The sequence below is a fragment of the Nyctereutes procyonoides genome, unplaced genomic scaffold, assembly GCF_905146905.1.
Source record: "Nyctereutes procyonoides isolate TBG_1078 unplaced genomic scaffold, NYPRO_anot_genome, whole genome shotgun sequence".
NCBI lineage: Eukaryota > Metazoa > Chordata > Mammalia > Carnivora > Canidae > Nyctereutes > Nyctereutes procyonoides.
In genome coordinates this window covers 24309919-24333506 of record NW_026575037.1, presented here as the reverse complement: position 1 = coordinate 24333506, position 23588 = coordinate 24309919, and the positions used below count along the sequence as shown (strand labels likewise).

Sequence of the window (23588 nt, the reverse complement as noted above, 5' to 3'; positions counted from 1 at the left end):
TTTTCTTTCTTTCTCTTTCTTTCTTTCTTTTTCTTCTTTCTTTCTTTTTTTTTTTTTTTAAAGATTTTATTCATCCGTGAGAGACAGAGAGGCAGAGACACAGGCAGAGGGAGAAGCAGGCTCCATGCAGGGAGCCCGACGTGGGACTTGATCCCGGGTCTCCAGGGTCAGGCCCTGGGCTGAAGGCAGCGCTAGACCACTGAGCCCCCCAGGGATCCCCCCATTTCTTTTGAACACTAAAGAGAATGCTCGTGTTGTGGGATGAATGTCAATCCTGCAAGACGCCTAGGTCTGTGCTTTCAGGAAGGCCCGATTGCTAACAAAGAGGTTCATCGTTGGGGTCCAGCCCCGCAGAGCTGCGTGGACCCCCGCGCTGGCCCTCAGCAGCGTTACGACTTGGGCCACGCTGTTCAACTGCTGTTGAGTTTCAGGGTCCCAAAGTACCGTGGCTTAACTAAGAACAGTGTGTTTCTCTCTTACGTAAGTCTCGTCGCCGGATGCCACTCAGCAGGCCCCCGAGGGACCCAGGTCCTCCTACCCTCTTGCTCCTCGGTCCCCTGGGGGTCAGGATTGCTGCCTCACCTGGCCTCCAGCTGCAGGGGGTAGGGGGGATGGATAAGGGCCAAAGTCCAGGTCGCGGGGCCACACCTCGCTCAGAAGGGGGGGAAATGTAGCGTCTAACTGGTGGCCACGTGTCCGGGAAGGATGTTGGGGCGACAAGATGGCTCTCAAGTGTGTCATGCCTGGTAGCATGTAAGCAGAGGCTGCTGTTTTCATGAATTATTCTTTTAAAGAAAGATGTATTTATTTATTTGAGAGAGAGGGAGAGCGCTCGTGCACACAGCGAACTGGGGTTGGGGCAGAGGGCGAGGGAGAGAGGCAGACTCCCAGCCGAGCTTGGAGCCCGACGTGGGGTCGGTCTCACCATCCTGAGATCGTGACCGGAGCCGAAATCTAGACGCGGACACTTAACTGAGCGAGCCACCCAGGCCCCCTCGTATGTGTCCTTTGAATGCATTTCCTTAACTACATCATTGCCTGGCACATAGTAGAGGCTCAGCTGCTATTTTTCAGGTGAGAAATACTGGATTAATAAATAAATTGTTGGGAGGGGGGCTGGGAGGGTGGGGTAAGTGGGTGCCTGGCATGCGGGAGGGCTCGTGAGGGCGCGGGCACCGGATGTTGCACGGGCCTGCTGGGCCACGCAGCTCTGCCTCTGAAACCAATAATACATTCTGTGTGTTAATTAATTGCATTTGAATTTTAAAAAATCAAAAATTGTTTTTCTTCCAGTTAAGATTCTTTTTTATTTTTATAAATTTATTTTTATTGGTGTTCAATCTGCCAACATACAGAATAACACCCAGTGCTCGTCCCGTCAAGTGCCCCCCTCAGTGCCCGTCACCCAGTCACCCCCACCCCCACCCACCTCCCCTTCCACCACCCCTAGTTCGTTTCCCGGAATTAGGAGTCTTTCGTGCTCTGTCTCCCTTTCTGATATTTCCCACTCATTTTTTTTTTTTTTTTTTATGGCTGCGCTGGGCTTTTCTGGCGAGGCCTCTTCCACCTGCTCCCTTGGCCCGATGGCGGGGAGAGCGGGAAGCACGGGACGGGGGAGCGAGGCCCGGCCAGGCTGGAGGCTGAGCCCCGCTGGCCCGGGGGCCCCTTGCCGCCCCGGAGGAGGCGGACGCGGCACAACCAGCACCCCCACGGCCACGAGCTCCACGGCAGGGGGTGGAGGAGCTCGGGGCGCGCGGATGGCATTTCTCAAAAAGTAGACACTTCCTTTCTCAGGTCGCCAGCCACCGCCTGCCGCGAGGACGAGCTGGTCTCACGTGTTTGGCAGCTGGGATCTCTCGGCTGCCTCAGACCTAACACTCCAGTGAGCGTCGTGCACTCCCGTGGCACGTGCCGGGGCCCCCGGAGCCGCTGGATCTTGCCCGTCAGGGTCTCCTCATGCGCCCAGACTCCAGACACACAAGCACATTTTCCCGGAGGGGGAGGAAGTGAGGAGAAAGAGCCTTCCCGAAGCCCTGGGCCGGGCCGCGCGGTCAGTTGTGGAGCGTCACTGGGGGGGACCCCGGCCCCCCACACCGCCGTCAATCCAGCTTTGGGGGAACGGCTTCGTTTTTGGAAAGCTTTGACTCTAGACCTTTTTCTTCTTGGCATCGTGCCCAACTCCCGCTCTGCCACCCCTACCCCTTCAGCCACCCCGGGGCCTGCTCCCTGGGGCCGCGGGCCCCGCTTCCTCTGCCTCTTGCCGCTCTTCCCTCCGATGGTGTCCACGACCCGAGCGCCTGGGCCGAGGGGGTAATGCCACCCTCGCTGCCTCCGTCCTTGGATTGACCACACGCTCGGGACGGCGGTCGAGGCCTAGTCACACGTGCCAGCCATCCCTGCGGGACACACGGAACTCATCAGCGACACGGAGCTTGGGTGGATGAGCTGTTGGAGGGGCGCTAGGTGATCTCGGTCTGGGTCCCACCCAAACGCCTGGGGTCAAGGAGACAGACGGGAGCGGTGTCCCCAGTCCCCCCCGGAGCCCCTGTGCGGCCTTGCTCTCTTCTCTGGCCCGACCAGTGGCTTCGAGCTGTTCCAGGCACTGTCCTTGCCCCAGGCTCACCGTGGACAGCGGCGACCCTGGCAGAGAAACGTCAGAGGCGTCGGGCCTAGAAATGGGGTCTCTGGGCTTGGCTGGGGAGGGGCCTCGAAGGGTTGGGGCGGCGGGAAGCTCTCTCCACGCCGCTGGGAGTTTGCCAAGGCTCCGGGGGACGCCCTAGAAGCTCCCCGGCAGGAAGGAGCAGGCTGTGTCCGGGCAGCAAGTAGCTCAGGGCGGTTGGTGCACTTGGGGAACTGAGTAGGGAAGGGGGTGCCGCGTCCCAAAAGGCCCGAGGGGGGTCTGAGCGGGCAGGCTGGACGTTCTTCCGGAAGACAGCGGGCCTCGGAGGCCTGGAGGCCAGGGGGCCACGAGCTCGGCCCTGGTGGCACTGGCGCTGGGGCGCGAGCCTGCAGGGCGTTGAGGGGGGCACCAGAGGGTCACCGGAGGCCGTGGAGCCCGAGGCCTGAGCTCACCTGCAGGGCCGGGAGGAGAGGGCCCATCGGGGGGGTCCGGGCAGAGGGGCAGGAGGAGAGCAGGCCTGGCCCAGCTTGTGGGGAACCTGGGCGGCTTCGAGCCCCGCGGCTCAAGTGCTGGAGGCCTGGGCCCCGCGGACCTGAGGCCCCCAGAGCTGAGCCGGGGCGACAGGGGCGCAGGCCGCTGCGGGATCGGGCGAGGCCGGGGTCGCCATCTGTGGCCCATCAAGCTCAAGAACCAGGTGCAAATCAAGTCTCAACACGTGGTCTCCTTCTGGCCCTTTCTGACTGGGGTGGTCCTCTTTTTTTTTTATTTAAATTTATTTATTCACAAGAGACACACAGAGAGAGGCAGAGACACAGGCTCTCTGCAGGGAGCCCAGTGCGGGACTCGGTCCCGGGACCTTGGGGTCACACCCTGGGCCCAGCCCCCCGGGGGTCCCTGACTGGTACGGTCCCGAGGACAGTTTCAGATCCGGGGTCCCAGGGCCTCTGGCCTGGCCTCCGCCATCCGTCCCGGGCAGCCTGAGGTCTGGAGGACACTGGCCTCGGCTCAAGTCGGTGTAGAGGGTCCAGCACACCCGAGTCTACCGGTTTCTTGGTGGTTTAGTGTCAAACTCGTATCGGGGACACTCAGTGATTAGTCTAATTACACTTCTTTTTGCCTCTTTTCCTCTTTTCCAGCAACAATCAAACACGCAACATTTCATAGATTGGTTCTTAAGTTTTTCTACAAACCAACCACAATTACTGCCTGACATGTCACCAAATTATTAATTCCTAACTTAACATATAACAAATGCCTGTGTGCAGCAGTTAAAGGAGTGCAAGAGTATTTATTTTGAGTGACTCAACTATACACTTCCTGTTCAGTGTTAAGGAAAATTGGTCCTTATTATCCCAGGGAAATGTCAAGATCGCTAAGTATCGTAGCATTTTGACCTGTGTTATGTCGAGCAAACTCTCCACATGTTTCTCATAAAAATATACATCAGAGATGGTTTCAAACTGGATGTCAAACTTAGTTAAAGGTACAAACCTCTTCAAAGTTATTGTCAATATCAAATATAACAATCAAACGCCCATCAGCGTGGGCCACTTTTTTCTTAGGGGCTCCAGCATACTGATGGATTTAGCAACTTCGTGAGTGTTATTCTAGGTGACGGAGTGGGGCCTCTGCTCTCATCGGGATGACCTCTGCTGGCTGCTGGATTGGGCTTTGGGGAAACTCCGTCTCCACCAAATTTTTAAAAAGTGTGTATAACTGGGACACCTGGGTGGCCCAGTGGTCGAGCATCTGCCTTTGGCTCAGGGCATGACCCCGGGGTCCTGGGATCGAGTCCCGCACCGGGCTCCCTGCAGGGAGCCTGCTTCTCCCTCCACCTGTGTCTCTGCCTCTCTCTGTGTCTCTCAGGAATAAATAAATAGAATCTTAAAAAAAAAATGTGTATAACCACTTCTAAAAACATTGAAAAAACTGACGTTCTATTCCTGCTGGACGCGGACCTGCGATGATTACCTGGGCTATGCGTATGTAAGAATGCATCTAAATGTGCACTTTTCTGCATGTAAGTTGTAGCTCAAGTAAACACGAACACGTGTTTTCATATTCCATGGAATGTCAGCAAGCATTTTTTTTTTAAATAAAGTTCTTCCTGGTAAGAGGTTGATGAGGGAGATGCGTTTTATAGGCCACTCATTAGTTGCTTCAAAGTCTTAGTTCCGTCATCTAGCAGACCCTAAGTGGGGTGTTTTGAATCCGACTCCTTGGTATCTTTTTGATGGACCCTAAGAAAAATCAGCACCTTCGTGGCAGAGGGAGGAGGACTCCTGCTTAGCTGGGGACGGCAGACGTGGTGGGAGAGAAGATAGCTTTCCCTGCATCACAGTGTTTCGTAAGCGTATTGTCTTGTGGCTCTTGCCAAATTGCAGAATCAAAATATACAATTATATATTATTATTTTCCGGGCAGCCTGGGTGGTTCAGGGGTTTAGTGCTGCCTTCAGCCCAGGGCGTGATCCTGGAGACCCGTGATCGAGTCCCGCGTCGGGGTCCCTGCATGGAACCTGCTTCTCCCTCTGCCTGTGTTTCTGCCTCTCTCTCTATACTTTTGTAATAGAGGTATTTATTTATTTCCAAATGGATTTTGTATGTATTCTCTTGTTTTAAACATCCCCAAAGGACTCAATGGTGCCGAAGAAGGCTAATTTCTAGGAAATAGACATGTTACTTCTTAGGGTTAAACTCCAGAAAACATAAAAAAGGCTTTTAGGCTTCCACGTTACCGGTATTTGTACACTTAGCCGTGATTCAATGCCTGATTTTATCCACCGTCTTTTCCGTTTGAAGCAAATCCTAAGTGTCACCCTGGTTTAGAGACAGTGTGGTGGAAGCATTTTAGATTGTGGATTCTGGAGCCAAAATACCTGGGTTGAAATCCCTGCTCCATCACTGGCTAGTTTCTCGCTCTGAGCAAGAAACCCTAAGATCATACTAATACCAGATAGAGCTGTTCTGAAGATCCCTCGGTAGTTTTTAGGGCACAGGGTAGACAAAAAGTTAAGTGTCTTTAAAAGATTTTCCTGCCCAAAAAAAAAAAAAAAAAAAAAAAAAAAGATTTTCCTGCCAATCCGTTACCACAGTAAATAATGTAAAATGCCTTATTTGGTGTGTAGAGAGAGGATGCACAGACTGTTTAATGCTTCGACTATCGAACCAAGGGCACGACTACCCTAGCTACTATCTAGAGAGGGGAACGTGGTCTGTTCCTGTGGAATTCTTTGGACTCCACGCCTAGTCAAGTATTTTAACTGCTCAGGAGCTTCAGTCTCTCGTAGAATGAGGACAGCATATAAACTTTTAAAAATGATCAGGCTGGGCATATCAATATTTATTGAAATACTGAAAAAAAAATCCATTTTGTCGAGAAATTCCTGGCAAGAACTGACATGACAATATGTATTTCACTGATACAGTAAGAAAACGCCAACAAGTAACCGACTTCACACTCTAAACATTGCGTGGATTCAGGTCCAAGGTAGCTGCAGATCTGTAATACAAACGTTCAGACATTACAGATTGTCTGTTTACAAACAAAGACCAACTATAATAAACCAGGCTAAGCCGAAAACGCTTCTATCTGAGTCTGCTTTTACTAATAAATCCCATGATTGATAAGGCAGTTGCTAAAGAAAATGTCTCATTCCAGACTGGTTAACAATGGACACTAGAGAAATTTCATTTGCCAACTTTGGATGGGCCACAGCCCGGTGGCCGAGGTGCGTTCTTGTTTTTATCGACTTCCGATCTTGATGTCACCAGGAGTGTGGATGCGACTCTCCGAGTTGCTCGTCTTTCTAGGCCTACTCAGGATGGAATTTGCTGGGTCAACAACATACCAGTATATTTGACATTTCTTAGGTTTAATATTCAGCGGAGAGTACTACAGTTATTATTTAAAATAAGAAAACACGGACTTTCAGAATCAACCTATTTAGGGGTGGGTTTTTTTGTTTTTTGTTTTTTTGTTTTTTGGGTTTTTTTTGCAATGCTAAAGACCCTCCAAATAACTATTCCACGGATCTCATAATTGCCGCCACCCATGTTCCACATAGAGGGCGCCACTTTCGGTAACTGTCGACGACAGCCATTCCCCTCCATGGGTCTTCTGGCCAGTGGGGGGGTTTTAACTGGGGAGAGTAAGGAGGCCACCAGGCTACTGAATGCTTTGGACACGGACTCTGATCAGCTGTGTTTCATTGTCCTTTGAGCCACGGTTACAGGTGACTGAGACTTTGCACGAGGAGCTGTGGACACTTCAGCTTAGCGAATGTGTACCCTTCACGCGGACGAATATTAGAGGCGATTAAAAAATAATAATAAAATAATCCTTTTTGTACACACAGACGTACTAACTAATATCTTTGGTATACAACTTACAACGCTTGTAAAGGAAACCAGGTAAGACTCCGCCCTTGGTAAATTTACTTGAAAACAGAGGAAACTCCGAGTCACATAATTTACAATAGATATTAAATAAACTACAGCAAGAATTATGAAGATTTACAGACATTTAATCAAGTGAATGATTCTTTTAATTCATTAAGACCCTTCTCTGTCCCTGAACTATGTTCCACTAACTTGAAGACATGCTACAGTAAACACATATATTTGGTTTCTTCGGTCTTGGCTATATCTTATACAAAGGTGAAACCAAGGAACAATAAATTAGCATCGTAATTGTCTACAGTTGAAACTATGATATACAATATAAATAAACTATTCAAAAGCCCGAAACATTTATGAAAAGAATTAAGGGACTAGGAGATACTTTTAGTTTTTACAGTTTTTACAACAAGTGATTGTGCCGCTGATAATCTCAAAGAAATCAAAGTCTAAATGAGATTCCCGCTGTTGATTTTAGTGTCTCACGACATACAATAATTAAGCACTGTTAAAAATAATTACCGATCAGAAAAATAACATTAAGGAAATTACTGCTTTCGCTATTTTTTTTGTCATATCACGGTTCCCCGCCCTCCCCCCCCCCACTGCCCCACAGGACCTAAAGAATGTAAACACTATCTTTTATTTGACTTTAAAGTATTAATACTTTATTTCAAACCAATGTTGATCCACATCTGCACAGCTACCTCTCGGAATTGTGAAATAAGGCAAGACTTCCATACCTGTGGCATTGCGTGTCAATAATACTGCTAACGTTGTTTTGGAGGATTTGTTTTGCAATTCTTTGTCCTTCAGTGTTTGTTCTAGAGCAGACTTTGGTCTAGGACTCAGGTCAGTATCACGCTCTTCCTTTCCCTTTCGGGGAAGGTGGGAACTGCTTTAGCATCCTTCCAAGTCCATATGTGAGCATCACCGCTGCCGTTCTACGCCTAGGGGACGTTCAATCACCAACAAGCAAGGAAACTTGGGGCAATTTATTAGCTCACCCTTTCCTCTCCTTTTGCATAGCTTAACATGCTTCGGCTTTAAACTACTTAGCACGGTGACTACTTGACATCCCAGTAAAATACATTTTGGGTTTTCTTTCTAAATGAACTACAAACGTCGATGGCTAAAAAGACGGAGGTACCCTAACAAGCCTTCCGGCAAGAGATTTCTATGAAGTCGGACGACGCCAAAGCCACATCTCAGTAACAGTAGCAGAAATTAAGGTCTAGCGTGCCTTAGCTATGGAGCATTTGCTTTAGGTTTGTAGTCCTTTCCCTTAATATTGATTAATGCTTCTATAAGATCAGAAGAGGGATACTGCCTGCTTCTAATTTACTTTTTTTTTGACATTATGAACACATGACAAAACAAACCAGAACATATTTAAAATGGCAAGCTAACCTATTCTAGACTGTTCTTATTAGCTGTTTGCAGGTCTAAGACACAGACATTCAAAATTAGGCTTTTCATGATTTGGTGGAGCTACTAGTGGGTGTGGCTGAGCACAAGCCCATGATCACAGGACAGAAGGTGCTGGGTCCTTGAAAGGAAGAGGGAAGGAAGGGCTAGTACAGGTGCAGCTGATGGGTTTTTGAGTTTGGTTCAGCTTAACCATGGAGGCATTTCTGTAAGCTCGAATCCCCTGCTGTATAAGCCTAATTAATAACACAGATCAGTTCCTAAATTTCTTCACAGCGGAGATCGGTTTAAATATACAAGAATAGTTCCGTCCGTTGTTATTCTGCTATGGTGTCGGTATCCACCCGTGAGTTCAATCCACTCCAGTCACAATGTCTTTTATGTGGAATCCTTTGGGGATGTGAAGCCTTTGATTCACAGTTTGCAGATACAAATACCCTGATACATCATTTACTTGCTATTAAGTATTTGATTATTATGCCTTTTTAAACTCAATATCCTTACACCAAGTCTTTAATTAGTGTTGCTTGGAGCAGTTCAGAGTATTGTTTCCTCCTTTTTTTCTTTTTTTGTTGTTTTCCTTTCTGTCTTTCTTCCTGTTCCTCTTCCCTCCCTCCCAATATCTTTTTCGTTTTGAAAGCAGAGCTTCGAGGGCTGGCAACCTAAGCTCTTTTTGCATGCAACATTTCAATGAGGAGGTTGTTATAGGGCACATCCCCGTTCAGGTGCTTATAGTAGAGGTATTCTTCAGCCTGCATGCTGATGGCCCGGATTTCAGGTAGTCGAAGAAGTAGCTGCCCAAATTTCTCCGTTTGCTGTGGGTAGTTGCACATTGTATAGTCCAGCAGGGCGGCATTGACTTGTTCCTGGACACCTTCTACCAGCTGGAAGTTCTCAAGGTTTTTGACATCTGGATTTAAAAAAAAAAAAGGCACGCTATTTTAATGGCATTTTAATTCCTGTTTACCACAGCAGTGTGTTCAATTAATGGATGTATTTTCCTCCTGACATAAAGCATACTTTATATGCTGCTGAATATTCAGTAAGCCCCACTCACCAAGCTTCCTGGGAAAAGGATCACAAAAGAGCTTTAGGAGAATGTCTTGTTGAAATTCTGCATATACCTCAAATCAATTAGACACCAATGGATTTCGAGCAAGGTCAACTCTTTTCATATCTTACAAAAGGGAAGGTTTGAGGATTCCTAAAGTAGAGGGATCATAATATATTGCCAGCAAATGAGTCCCTAGAGAAAGACCTATCTTAACCCAGTATATTACACAATTCATATAATTCTGTATTAATTTTTCTGACCCAAGGTGAAATCTGTGTCCAGGGTATGATGTAGTTAATTCTAATAAAAAGTGACAGGGTTCTTGTTTCTGTTTGACATTTTCTAAATGATTCTGAAAGCCTTTGACTTGTCTAGCCTATGCTAATGAACCATCTGGTACACTCCAGTGACTGCCGAAGAATATTCGCTACTGGGAACCCTCTAAAATATATATCTCAGTGACTAATGATCTTTATCAAATGAAAGCCTTGTCCTTTCGCCAGAATCCGCGCCAGGATGGCCGGTGCCCTTTAACCTGAACGGAGGGTCTGACACTTTCCTTTCCTCGTTTTTCTTCTGGTCTGGGGTCCCTCATCCAGAGAAGAGGGACATGGGCGATTCATTCAGCCTAACTCCGGTGATCATCCAGCTGTTTTAGGGCATCTGCCCTAGAGGTCCTCATAAATATTGAATGAGGGGGAAACACAGAGTCAAAAGCGGACAGACTGACACACACACAAATCCATACACAGACAATGAACAAGGGAAACCGGTTATGTTGGACCTTTCTCTTCTGGAGTTTATTTAACATTAACTACGACTTTTACATAGTGTGTATATAGAAGACTCCGGAAAAAAAACATGATAGATACGCGTGTTTACATCCATCCATGCTAGGAAAGTAAACAGATGCAGCACCCCTCCGGCCCTGTTTTATTTTCTAATTGGACAAAAATAAATAAGAGTGATTCTGAAGAAAACCGCATAATACCATGATTAAAAGGTTAAGTGCACTAAACTCCGTTACTAGTTACCATAGTAACTCACACCCGATACTTCTGGCTCTCAACTCGGCGGTTCAACGTAGCCTGCACAAACGTGCATGTCCACTTTGGGAATCTCCGAATACTTTTTTTATTTTTTAAGATTTTATTTACTTATCTACGAGAGTCACAGAGAGGGAGGCAGAGACACAGGGCGAGGGAGAAGCAGGCTCCCTGCGGGGAGCCCAATGCGGGACTTGATCTCGGGACCCCGGGGTCACGGCCTGGGCCACAGGCAGATGCTCCACCGCTGAGCCCCCACCCCCCCATGCCCTTCTGCAAATACTTTTAGTTGCGCGCCAACTATACTCAAATAAAAAAGTAAAAAAAAAAGGAAACCCCCACGAAATGGTTACCTCGCATTTAGTATTTAAACATGTCTGGGATGATTTTAGTGTTTATATTCGGAGCCATAACTTTGCATTAAACACATGTCCCCTTCCCCATCCCCCCAAGTCTCTGTCCCAAATTAAAAACAGTGAGGAATTCGTACTGAAATAGGTACATAGTGTGAGCACTGGATACCACAATCTATTTCAAAGAGCGATGGGTAGATTAAAAAAAAAAAAGTGATGGTTAACGAGCTGTACCAACAGGCAAATGGAACCGAGCCTTCTTGCGGCCTTTAAACCCACACGCAGGTTGTCCACCCAACTTTCTTTCTTTTTTTTTTACATACGTCCCACTTTACAGTTAACACTTTCCATCGGGTTTAAAAGATTTTAAGAATTATCTTAAATTATTTAGAAGTACTGATAGATGTAGTTACATTCAGTTCCAAATCACAAAATGTCAGCAATTGGAAAAACAGCAGCGCCAGGCTCTACGACAGAATTTAGCTTCCCGCCAGCTTTGTCCCCCGTGGTGCATGTTGTCTCACGGGCTCACATTCTGGTTGTGGGTGCAGGTCCTTCGTAAAGGCTCATGGCAGAGAGCTAATAGAATTTTTAAATAGCTCATCTGGGGGCACCCGGGTGGCTCAGTGAGTTAAGCGGCTGCCTTCGGCTCAGGTCATGACCCCAGGGTCCTGGGCTCGAGCCCAGCGTCACATCGGGCTCCTTGCTCCGCGGGGACCCTGCTTCTCCCTCTGCCTGCCACTCTCCCTGCTTGTGCTCGTGCTCTCGCTCTCTCTCTTCCCCTCTGTCAAATAACTAACTAAATAAATAAAATCTTTAAAAAGATAAAAATTGTTCATCTGAATTCTGGCAAAATTTCTTGATGCTTTTTCTTTTGACCCTTCACCCAAGCTTGAAAAGATACAACTCACCTTTCTCTCTGACATACGACTAGGAAGTTGAAAGGGAAAACAAGCACCTTTCTGTATTAGAGTGAATTAAACCCAAATCCAGCAAAACCACTGGAGTGGAGCATTACTTTATGCTACAGTGAAAGACACTCTCACAAGCAAGGAAAGCCAACAACAGTCATAGAGATTAATAGGGAGGATGTAGGAATTTGCACAGTATAAAAATGGAAGATAAATGAGTAATAGGCTTTTTAGAAAGTTGTTTTTGAAACTCTCTTTTTGCGATAAATGTATTTTTTGAGAACTAGGTTCTACCTTCTGTGGTAAATCATGCCACTCTGTTAAGAAAAAGAAATCTGTTAAAAAACATAAAATAAAGGTTAGATCATTAGTCCTTGTTTATGTGTTTACTGTTATCACAGAATGATCATTTAAAGTCTTCAGATTAGCGTGTGCCGGGTAATTTCTATAAACACTGGCCCAAACTGGTACCTTTCCCCTAAAAGTCTTAAAATATATGCCATTGTCTTTCTGGAATAAGTATACAGGAGTCCCATACTCTGGCCCTATATATAATTTTCCTCTAAAGTTCATCAGAGTTTAATTCACACGACTGATTTAATTTTCCCATAAGCTATTTTTAAAAAGTGTTTTATTTATTTATTCATGAGAGACACAGAGACAGAGAGTCAGAAACACAGGCAGAGGGAGAAGCAGGCTCCACTCAGGGAACCCGACGTGGGACAAAATCCCGGGGCTCCAGGATCACGCCCTGGGCTGAAGGCGGCGCTAAACCGCTGAGCCACCCAGGCTGCCCCCATTAAGCTATTTCTAAGAATTTCTCACTGAATCTAACAAAAGTTATGCTGCTAATAGACTGAGTGAATGTCTATTTTGTTTCTCGGTCTATAGAGACAATTCGTAGTAATTTGGTATCAACGATCCTGATATAGGTTTAAAAAAAAAAAAAGAAAAAGATTCTTATTGAATTACTCCCATTTACTGACGGATCATTGCTCCGCTAGTCGACTCTACTTTCAGCGCTCAATTCCTCTCCTTGCATTTTGCACTGCTTTAGTCCATTTCCCTAGTAGACTGTGGGCATCTTGGCGTGAGGACTCTGTATTAGCCAAAGCATCCCCGGAGAGTTCTCCGATTAATGTTTGCTTTATATTATTGATGTATTTGTCCAAGACTGATATCACTGTGACGTTACCTATTACATTTAAATGGTTAAGTATCCTATGAGCCAATTCCCTGCCTTTTTCTAATTCAAAACTGGCTTTCAAAAATTGATTTACACAATAGGTTTCTCCCTGAAATAAAATATTTAAAATGCGATAGTGTTTTCTATTTAAAGAATCCTGCGTGAATCCTTCTGTGGTCTGAATAATCAGGCCTTAATTTACATGTTTTGCTAATGAGGATTTTTACTGGTCAGTTTAGCTTTGAGGGAAATGCGCCCACGTCCTCATATGGATTTGGAATCCTGAGCTCCTGCACTTCTTCATCTTTGGCCTGAGAGGCGGACTTTAGTTTCTCTACTAAGGTCGAGATGGTTCCTAAGGCCCTAAAAGCAATAGAGAAGGTAAGTGCCAAATTCCTCTTTTCTGTAGTTCACTTGTATTTACTTTTTAGCAAGAGTCCAGAAATTAAAGTGTGCTCTCACAATACTCATGGAATTCGTTTTTTAACAAGATTTGATTCATTGATTCATTGATTGATTGAGAGAGTGGGGGAGGGGGGAGGTCTCAAGCAGACTCCATACTGAGCATGGATCCCAACTCAGAGCTTGATCTCACAACCCTGAGATCATGACCTGAACTGAAATGAGGTGTCAGATGCTTCACCAACCGAGTCACCCAGGCACCTCATGAAACTAGTTTTTACGCTTAGTCATGTCCTTTTGTGAAAATTCATGCATGAAATACATTTAAAATCTTAAGCACTTTCTCTGGGATGTTCCTCCTATAAATCAAGCCCTATTCCACAGTAAGTAATGAATGGCGGCCGGCATACTTGGGAGTCTAAATTCATCTATAACACCAAAAATTCAAGAATGAACGGATATTAAATTATATGAGAAATCAGAATTTGGAAAAATTGCTACATATTCTGGAGCCCTCCATTATCTGGAGATATGTTTTTGAGATATGCTGTTCAGTTCCCATATTGAACACCGTTTGTACCATATTCGGATTTTAGAAAGAGACTCAGCTGGAAGAGGGAAGATTGCCGGGAAAGCAAATTTCGCACCAGTTCTTCCGAGGTGTCTTAGGCTGGATCTCAAAAAAGTCTCCTGCATTTGACCCTCCAGATTCTCCGCTGAAATTTATATAAGCTGCATTTTAATGCAATTTAAAAAAATACAAGTTAATGAACTCTACCATGGCAAATTCAGAGTCAGAAATTGTAGGTAAACAGTCAGAGGCCTCCCCAACCCTTTCTCTATGGCCTTTAAATTTTGATGACCAGCAAAAGCATTTTGTGCTCCTCCTCTAAGTATCAATCTCTTATCATCTATTCTACTTTATTCACTCAGGGACTAATTACCAACTTTTTATATGAAGCAGCATTACGATAAGCTCACAGTGGCATGCTCAGATTTTTTCCACCCTTATTGGAAAGTAAACCCTTAGGTCTTCTTGAATATATTACAGTGCTGGCTTCTCAGTCCTACACAACACTCTGAAGTGGAGGATACTGATTTCTGCCTCTCTGGTACCTGCCACATGGCACAGCCTGTAAATCTTCCTGTTCAGCACTTTTTTTTTTCTTCCAGGGATGGGTCCTTTGCAGAGCAAGGGGGCCGGGGAGTTGGGGGCGCTGGGGGCTCAAATGGAGTTTCGCTGTCTTTTGCGGAGAAGATAATTACCTTTGTTGATTTTCCACATATGGGAAAACAATTTTATCTTGCCCTTTAAAAGGTACGAACGTGGGGGGAAAAGAGGTACCACTTTGCACCTGGAGAACGCTTCTTTTCCTTGAGGCTTGTGGAAGGAGGACGATCCGTAAATTGGTATACACTTTGTCCTCAGAAGACCCTCCTCCTTTGATAAGCCAGGAACGGAGAAACGAAAGGATTTTTCTGTGAGGGATTAATTTTTAAAATTATGCTTTAAAGGGCTCTCTTTAAATAATTTATACGCCTAATTTCGTAAGAACTTTGAGAGCAATCTGCCAATTCTTTTCCCATGGACAAAGTTCACTTGACAAAGCGTGAGGGTGCTGTAGGGGTTGGAGAAGCAAGGACAAGGTGTTTTTAGTGCTGATGTCCAAGATTAAATTCTATCCTGTTTGCAGCAAAACTTCCAACTCAGGATTTTAAATTCATCACCGCTAAGCCCCCTCCAACAACGTGCTTGTGCGCGTATGCTGATTAACCCGAGAGCTATTTTTAGCAACTAGAATATCTATGAGTCGGTGCCTTCATATGCAAACTGCTAACAAGAAAATGCAACTCTTTGGCAGGAGCCGTGTGCAGGACTGCGGACAAGTAGCATCTGCATTATTTATGTACACAGAAAGAACAAGCCCTCACAACTCCGGGTGCTTCGGAGCTTCCGAGGCACGCTAACATGCATTATTGATCATCTTACACCTTTATGTATGTGCGGCATATGGATTCATTCATTCACTCATCCATTCATTCACTCATCCATTCGCCGTGACAGCCCTGTGCCGGGTATTAGAGACACAGGAATAAAACCCACGATCTCTGTGTCACGTAGTTTATTTCATGTACTAGAGGGAAGCAGTGGGTGCCCTGGGCACACTCAGGATGAGCACTTGACCCAGGGCCTGAGGGATAAGAAGGGTTCCCGGGGGGAAGTCACAACTGAGGGGTCCTGAGAAATGAATCAGAGTGCGTTGGGCAGCACATGGAGGAAAAGGCCAGGGATGTGGGGCAGGAAGTTTCCTAAGACAAAGCTTCAGGGACGGGGGCCGCAAAGAGGTTCTTGGAACACGGTAAAGCGGCTTAACTGCGGGGCAGGAGGAGAGTAGAGGGGCGGGATAAGGGTGGGCCATAGAGCTCCAGACTGTAGGACATCACATGTCACAAAGAGGCTGCATTTTGTTCTGAAAGCAACACAGAAGCCCTGAACGACTTTAAGAAGGGCACGGCAGCCTCTGATTTAGAAAGAGCGCTCTCCCAGGTGTGGAGAAGGGGTTGGTATAGGCAGGAGGGGAAGGGGCGGCAGTTCATGGCAGGGCCAGTCAGGAGGCCGTCCCAGGAATCGAGGGGAGAAGCCCCCTGGGCCGTGGGGCTGGGATGGACTCGAAAGGCAGCAGCGATGGCTGGCGCATCGGGGCTTGCTGGCCTCGTATTAATCGAGAGTGGGAAGACAGTGAAGGTCCTGGGTGACTTCTGAGTGTCTGTCAAGGGAGGAAGGTGGTGGCTTTCCTTTTGGCAAGAGGCACAAGAGCCTATGAGAGGGCGGTATTTAAAGTCTAGGTAAAGGGACGCCTGGGTCAGCGGTTTAGCATCTGCCTTCGGCCCAGGGCGTGATCCTGGAGACCCGGGATCGAGTCCCGCATTGGGCTCCCTGCATGGGGCCTGCTTCTCCCTCTGCCTGTGCTCTGCCCCCGACCCCCGTGTGTCTTTCATAAATGAATAAAGACTTATATAAAATTAAAAACATTAAAAGAAAAAAAGTCTAGGTAAAGCCATGTTGAACTTTAGGCAACTAGTAGATACGGAGGAAACGGCAGGAAGTGAGGGTCCAGATCTCGGCCGAGAGGCCTGGCTGGTGGCCTGGATTCGGGACTCCTCAACGGACCAGGGTAGGATGAAATCCTAGGGGTTGGTGAGAAAATGTTTAGAGAGAGAAAGGGGCCTCGTGGTGGGATTCTGGAGAAGGCTAACTTTTAAAAAATTCTTTCTTGAGAAGGTATTACAGGTGTTTTGATATGAAGACTCAGAGATTAAAAAGCTTTTCTAAGATCTCAAAGTAAGCCAGACCCGGGGAGGGAGAAGCTACCATTTCCAAGCCCTGGTCAATGTGCACAGGGTTTTGTACGTGTTTCCTCATTTAACACCATAAAGGATCTTGTTGGGAAGATAGTGTTCTCCTCACTGTCCAGATAAAGAAACAGATTTACACGGGTCACGTAACTCCGTCCTCAGCTACTAAGACACAGATCCGGAATCGTAACCGGCTCCCTGGCTCTAGAGCTCTCGAACCCTGGGGCCAGTCCTGCCGGGATCTGCCGCCTGCTGAGGATGGAGAACGGGATGTCCTGGTTAATCAAACAGTTCATTTTCTAAAGGGTCTCATAATACACGAGCTGTTTCCAGAGAATTAGGACCAAATAATATGCTATTGACATTTATATCGATATGGCTCATCCCTTAATTTATTCTTGATGATGCTGAAGGAATTCTAACATCTTCAGTGCCACAGATCATTGTTATAAATCGCAGTTGCCACGGAGGCAGGGTACGACTGAGTGTCATGGGGTCTTTTCTGGGCAATCCCTGTGCCGCCCTTTCCACTGGGACTCTAAGGTGGAGGCGCTAAGAAATAACAGCGTCTTTCTGCTTCATAGCTGGCATTTTGGAAAAAGGGTTCAGTAGGGTTCCATTTACATAGTTAAAGAAGCACTTGATTTTGTGATTATAATAATATCATTTAAAAGGAATTTGGACTGATTTAATCTCATTGGCCAGCCCTGTCAAGCAAGTCATTCAATCCCTCCATGCCTGTGTTTCTATCTGCAAAATATGGGAAATAATTCTCTTAGTCTCTTAGGATCCCGGAAAAGTAAAATATGAAATGAATTAAACACAAATAAACTTTAAACATGTACGAGTATTACATACTCACACAAGGCATTATTTCTTAACATTTTAATGATAAAATCTGAAAATTTTACCAGTAAAACATACTGATAAAATCTTAAAGTTTGCGGATTAATCCATTTGCTTCCAGCCATCTGCTCATTTTCCCTGCCACGAAGTTTCACAGAAAGAACCATCTCTGACGCTGCCGTTTTCCAAAATTAATGGAAGGCACAGCGACTACTTGCAAGTTTATTCCACACTCAATCACAAAGAATATTCCTGAAAATGGAACCGATTCTGAAATTTCAGATAAAGACTTTTCATTCGGTTGTACTGATTTCGAAGTCCAGTTTCTCCAGCCTCACACACGGCTGCCAGAGAAGCGCAGGCTCGGGAAATATCGTCCCATCAAGGATGTCACCTGGAGCAGTGCCTGCCCTTTTGTCAATTTTTTTTGTTCATGCTATGTCATCCCTAAGAGGCAGAGAACATTTAAATTTCTCCCTAATTAAATGTCTTTATTTTGGGTCTCAATTCTGTCTCTGTGAGATCATGAGCGTGTCACTATTTGGGGCCTCATGTCTTCCTCACCTGGGAACTTCAAGATGGGCCATGGTCTCTACTGTCACCCGCGGCCCTAACAGCCCTAACAGCTCCCAAGTGGGTGACCATGAAAGGAAGATACTGGATCGTCAACCAACAGGCACAGACAGTACCCTGCAATGACCCCATTAGGCCACCACCAGCTTTTCTGCTCAACGTCTGCAAAGTACGTCAATTCTCCAAGGTGGCTTTGGGCCCAAGTGACCAATCATTTCTTTCTTTCTTTCTTTCTTTCTTTCTTTCTTTCTTTCTTTCTCTCTTTTTTTTAAGATTTATTTATTTATGATAGACATAGAGAGAGAGAGAGAGAGAGGCAGAGAAACAAGAGGAGGGAGAAGCAGGCTCCATGCCGGGAGCCCCACGCAGGACTCGATCACAGGACTCCAGGATTGCCTCCTGGGCCAAAGGCAGGCGCTAAACCACTGAGACACCCAGGCATCTCCTGACTAATCATTTCAAACGTTGTTCAGTACACAGCTAGGCTTTGACACAACGCGCCCAAAGAAAGACGGCACCGAACTCATGGACGTTAAAGCAGCCCCCTCCTTGACGAGGAACGACGGAGCTGCTGCACGCACGGGAGCAAAGCAGGCTCAAGTGTGCAACCAACTCCTGCGGCCCGACACGCGCCAGGCGTCCCTCCCTGGGTGCACAGAACATGGAACTGAAGACCAAGGCCGTCACTTACCTACTTTGAACAAAACGCCGGTCCGTGAGTTTACACACAGTTCCTCCTCAGAAGGAAACCGAGATCCTTTATCCTCACCTACCTCGGGAACCCTCCTTACCTGCCTGCCTCACTCCTCTCCCGCCACACTGGTCGTCTTGCTGTTCTTCAATACCGCGACTTCCTTCTGCCGTAGGACCTTTGCACCTGCTGCTTCCTTATTCTGCGTGCTTGTTCCCCCGGTGCAGGACTTACGGCCTCACTACACTTTGGCCTCAAAGAGGTCTTTGCTGACCACTCCCTCTGCAAAAGCTCTGCCTCACTCTATCACACTCTGTGTCCTCACTCTGCCTTATTTTTCTCTAAAATATATATGATGGGGACGCCTGTGTGGCTCAGGGCATGACCCCAGGGTCCCGGGATCGAGTCCCACACCAGGCTCCCCGCAGGGAGCCTGCTTCTCCCTCTGCCTGTGCCTTTGCCTCTCTGTGTGTCTCTCATGAATAAATAAATAAAATCTTTAAAATAAATAAAATAAAATGTATATAATATATCAAAGAGATATTTGTATTCCCATATTGGTTCATAGCAGCATTGTTGACAATGGCCAAAAGGCAGAAAGAAGCTTTGGCCGAAGGATGGCTAAACAAGACGTGGTCTACACATCCAACAAAATACTAAGAAGCCTTAAGAAGGAGGGAAATTCTAACAGATGCTGCAAGGACATTGTGCCTTGTGAAATAAGCCAGTCGCAAAAAGAAAAATACCATGTGATTCCACTTGTCTGAGGCACCCAGGAGAGTTAAATTCATAGACGGAAAGTAGGATGGTGATTGCCAGGGCCTGGAGGTGGGGGGGTGGGGGTTGTTGCTTATGAAGTACAGAGTCTTGGTTCTGCAAAGGTGAAAAGCGTTGGGGAGGTTGGCTGCGCAAGAACGTAAATGTACTTAACACTCCTGAACTGTACGCTGGCAGGTGGTTAAGATAATACACTTTCTGTTGCGTATATTTCACTGCAATTTAAAAATAAAAAAAAAATTAAGATTTTACCTATTTATTCACGAGAGACACACAGAGTGAGGCAGAGCCCCCAGGCCGATGCTCAGCCGCGGAGCCCCGGGCGCCCCTCACCACAATTAAAAAACTTTAACCAGAGTACGGGCCGTGAGGGTTTCTACTCGGTACAACGAAGGCTCGGGCTGCAGCACTGAGGCAACAGGCAGGCCACCTGGCGGAACAGGCCGCAGGCTGCCCGCGGCCCAGCCAGGGCACGACCCAGGCTCCGCTCCCCTCCCTCCCTAAGCCCGGCGGCCTCCCCGCTGCTCATTTAGGGACCGGACTGTGGATTCTTCGAATTTCTCAAACTGCCGGCTACCTCCGAGCGTCGGGCCCTGGGCCTTCCCCAGCCTCCGAGGCTTTGCTCCGCAGTGGGCCGCGGCCTGGAAGCAGGTGGCTCCTTGCCCGCCGCAGCTCCTGCGACAGCAGTGTCCCTGTGCTGGCCACCTCGCGTCCCCTGTCACCTGGGTGCTGCATCATCCTACAGCTCCTGTGACAGCAGTGTCCCCGTGCCGGCCACCTCGCATGTCCCCCCGACACCTGCATCACCCCGCATCGTCGCGGGAAGAAGGGCGAGCGGAGCTGCAGGGTATTTGGAGACGGAGGAAAACCCCAGTCACACGACTTTTATGGCAGCGTATTTTTGGAATTATTCTACTTTATCATTAGCTATTGTTGTTTATCCCTTACTGCGCCTAATTTGGAAATGAAACATTATCACGGGTATGCATTTTTAGAAAAAAATGTAGTATATGTAAGGGTTTGGTACTATCCACAGTTTGCAGCATTCACATCTAGGGGTCTCAGAACACTTCCCCCCATGGATCAGGGGTGGGGGGGGACCCGGTAAACATGTGAGGAATGAACACTTTTCTTGATTAAAAGTCACTTTGCCCTAAACCAAAACTGTTTTTTCTTTTTGTTTTCTCTCTCTCTCTCTCTCTCTCTCTTTTTTTTTTTTGCCTTTGACATACTACTCTTCTTCTGTAGCAAATTCATGGCAGACTTTATTTTTATTTCGCGCGGAATTATTTCACAACAGTGAGCAAAAAGCACCAAGTCCATTATGTATTGTGTTTTCTTGGGAAAGATTCAAAAGGGAATTTTGGCTGCGTGCTCTGACTGTAGTGCCAAGCCTGCCCGTTTTTCTTGAATCATGTGGACTTTTCTATGTGTAGGACCTTTAACTACACATTCGCCAGCTCCTTCAGCGACCCATACTGAGGGCTGCAGAATCGCTCCGGTGCTGTCGACACAGCTGCAAACTGGGCCGCTCTTCCCCGGGGCGAGTGGGCATCTCAAACTCCCCATGTCTAAAACTGAGCTCAGTCTCTCCAGTTTTCGCTTTCTTTATTTTTTAAAAGATTTTATTTACTTATTCGTGGGAGACACAGGGAGGGAGGCAGAGACACAGGCCGAGGGAGAAGCAGGCTCCCTGCAGGGAGCCTAGTGTGGGACTCGATCCCAGGACCCTGGGGTCACGGCCTGGGCTGGAGGCAGACACTCAAGCCCTGAGCCACGGTGCCCCTCTTTGTTCTCCTGGCCTAGTCCTTCTCCTAGGACTTTGCGCTCCTTTTCAAATGTCACCAAGCAAGATAATTATAATGAAGAAGTGGCTGACTTAAAGGTGAAGCAGTCTAAACTTCATGAACAAATTCTAGATTTGGACGTGACGTGGAAGAAGATAGTAAAATTTTTGAATGAAAAACTGGAGAAGAGTGAGATACAAAGTGTAAATGAAGACTTAAATGATATATTTCAGGCTGCAAAACAAATAGAGTCTACCAAAGCAGTGAAGAATTATGGGGTTGAGACCTGGAAGCATACGTAAAACCAGAAAATGTGATTCTGGTGTTTGGGCCACTTTTTCCTAGAGGTGACTGTCCATTCCAGAAGTGGAAAGCTGGATGGAGAAGAGGAGAATGAGAAGAAGAGAAGAGCTTTTGACAGATTCAGAGCACTAAGATGACAAAAATGACTAAAATTGCCAAAAGAGGAACTAGACAATCTGAATACTTGACTGAAAGAAACTGAATCTGTAATTAAAAACCTTCACAAAAAGAAATTTGTATACCTTGATGGCTTTACTGGAGTATGTCATATAATGTCATTTAAAGAGACATGAGGTTATTACTGTAGATTAAAGGTTACAAGCAAGCATATAACAATTAAATGTAATGTACTCTCTTTGATTGAATCCTGAATTGGAAAAAAATAAAGATATTTTTGGGACCATTGTAAAAAAAAAATTCACATTTTTATGACAAAAAAAAAAACCCTACGCCGATCACTGGGCCCGCATCTCTCAGGAGCCAGTACATCGCTGCCTCCAGGTAGCCCCCCTGGGAGCCCGTCGGTTGGTCGTGTAGCACACTCCGTTTGCCTATCCCAGAGGTCGTCCGGCGGTCAGTTCTGAGAGCAGGGACAGGTCTACCTTGTTAACGGTGACCCCCACCTCCTGCCCAGGCTTCGCCCAGTGCCTAGACGCTGTTTCACGCTGGTCAAATGAAAGAACGTGCTGTCACGCTATCCACACATCAATCTTCCCCTCTGGCTCTGCAAGCTCCTCCGGGCACTGGTGTGCACCCCGCGTGCCCCACTGGGCTGTGGTCCCTCGAAATGCAGTGATCCCGTCCCACGTTTATCTCCCAAGCACACGAGTCCAGCACCACGCGCACGAGTCGCCCAGTACATGTACTGTTAGGCTTGCTAACGTGAATGAAGCTCCCATGAAGCTCCCAAAGCATATGCAAATTAACCCCCAAGAATATACTGAGCCCTTATATGTGCCAACAGTCCCAGCTATTCAACGCTTAAGTAGTTTTAGAGTTCCTCACCTTGTTACATTCGTAACCAACGTCCAACAGAACAGGAGAACACATTTCCCATAATTTATCTCTAGAAAAAAGGGGATCCCCGGGTGGCTCAGCGGTTTGGCGCCTGCCTTTGGCCCAGGGCGCGATTCTGGAGTCCCAGGATCGAGTCCCACGTCGGGCTCCCTGCATGGAGCCTGCTTCTCCCTCTGCCTGGGTCTCTGCCTCTCTCTCTCTCTGTGTCTATCATGAGTGAATAAATAAAATCTTAAAAAAAATTATCTTTAGAAAAAATATAATTTGGGGCGCCGGGGGGGCTCAGCGGTTGAGCATCTGCCTTGGGCACAGGTGGTGACCCCGGCGTCCTGGGATCGAGTCCCACATCAGGCTCCCTACATGAAGCCTGCTTCTCCCTCTGCCTCTGTCTCTCATGAATAAATAAAATCTTAAAAAAAAAAGTCTAATTTGATTCAAAATGGAGTTGAAGGACTTAGAAAGGGAACCACGCGGTTTGTCTGGTGTTGCGGAGCGGTACTCTGCACCTGTCGGGCTGTCCCGTGTGGAGGGGCCGCCTCAGCGGACAGAGGACATCTTCGCATGTTCCTCCTAAGTATGAATTTGCAGTTTGTTTTCCAAAAGTCTTGGGGATAAAGACGAGGAAGGAAGGCTCTACTAAAAAGAGTTATTTTAAAAACATGAATTAAAATAGATCCTAGGTTTCATCAACCTCTCCATAGCAGATGATCGCAAAAACCACATTAAACCGCTTGGAGAATGAAAGGCAAAATATAAGGTCTCTGGCTGGGAACTGCTTGAGTACTTGGGAGTCAGGGAAACAACATTTGAAGGGGCCTGGGATGAGGCAATGGTCTGGCT

General features: G+C 46.8%; 1 protein-coding gene and 1 pseudogene across 4 annotated transcripts in view; one reads left to right on the top strand and one right to left on the bottom strand.

The window, feature by feature from the left end:
- Positions 1-5953: 5953 nt before the first annotated feature.
- The window catches only part of NR5A2 (nuclear receptor subfamily 5 group A member 2), a 137785-nt gene continuing 120150 nt past the window's right edge, over positions 5954-23588 (bottom strand). For 3 of the 4 annotated variants that reach the window (XM_055319511.1, XM_055319509.1, XM_055319510.1), the window contains one exon: positions 7658-9355. In XM_055319511.1, the coding sequence (XP_055175486.1) occupies positions 9108-9355 (248 nt within the window). In that variant the 3' untranslated portion in view covers positions 7658-9107. Of the gene's footprint in view, positions 6122-7657; positions 9356-23588 lie in introns of those variants that run through there. The other variant, XR_008663686.1, reaches the window with a different exon arrangement.
- On the top strand, positions 18244-21868 carry LOC129505772 (uncharacterized; annotated as a pseudogene).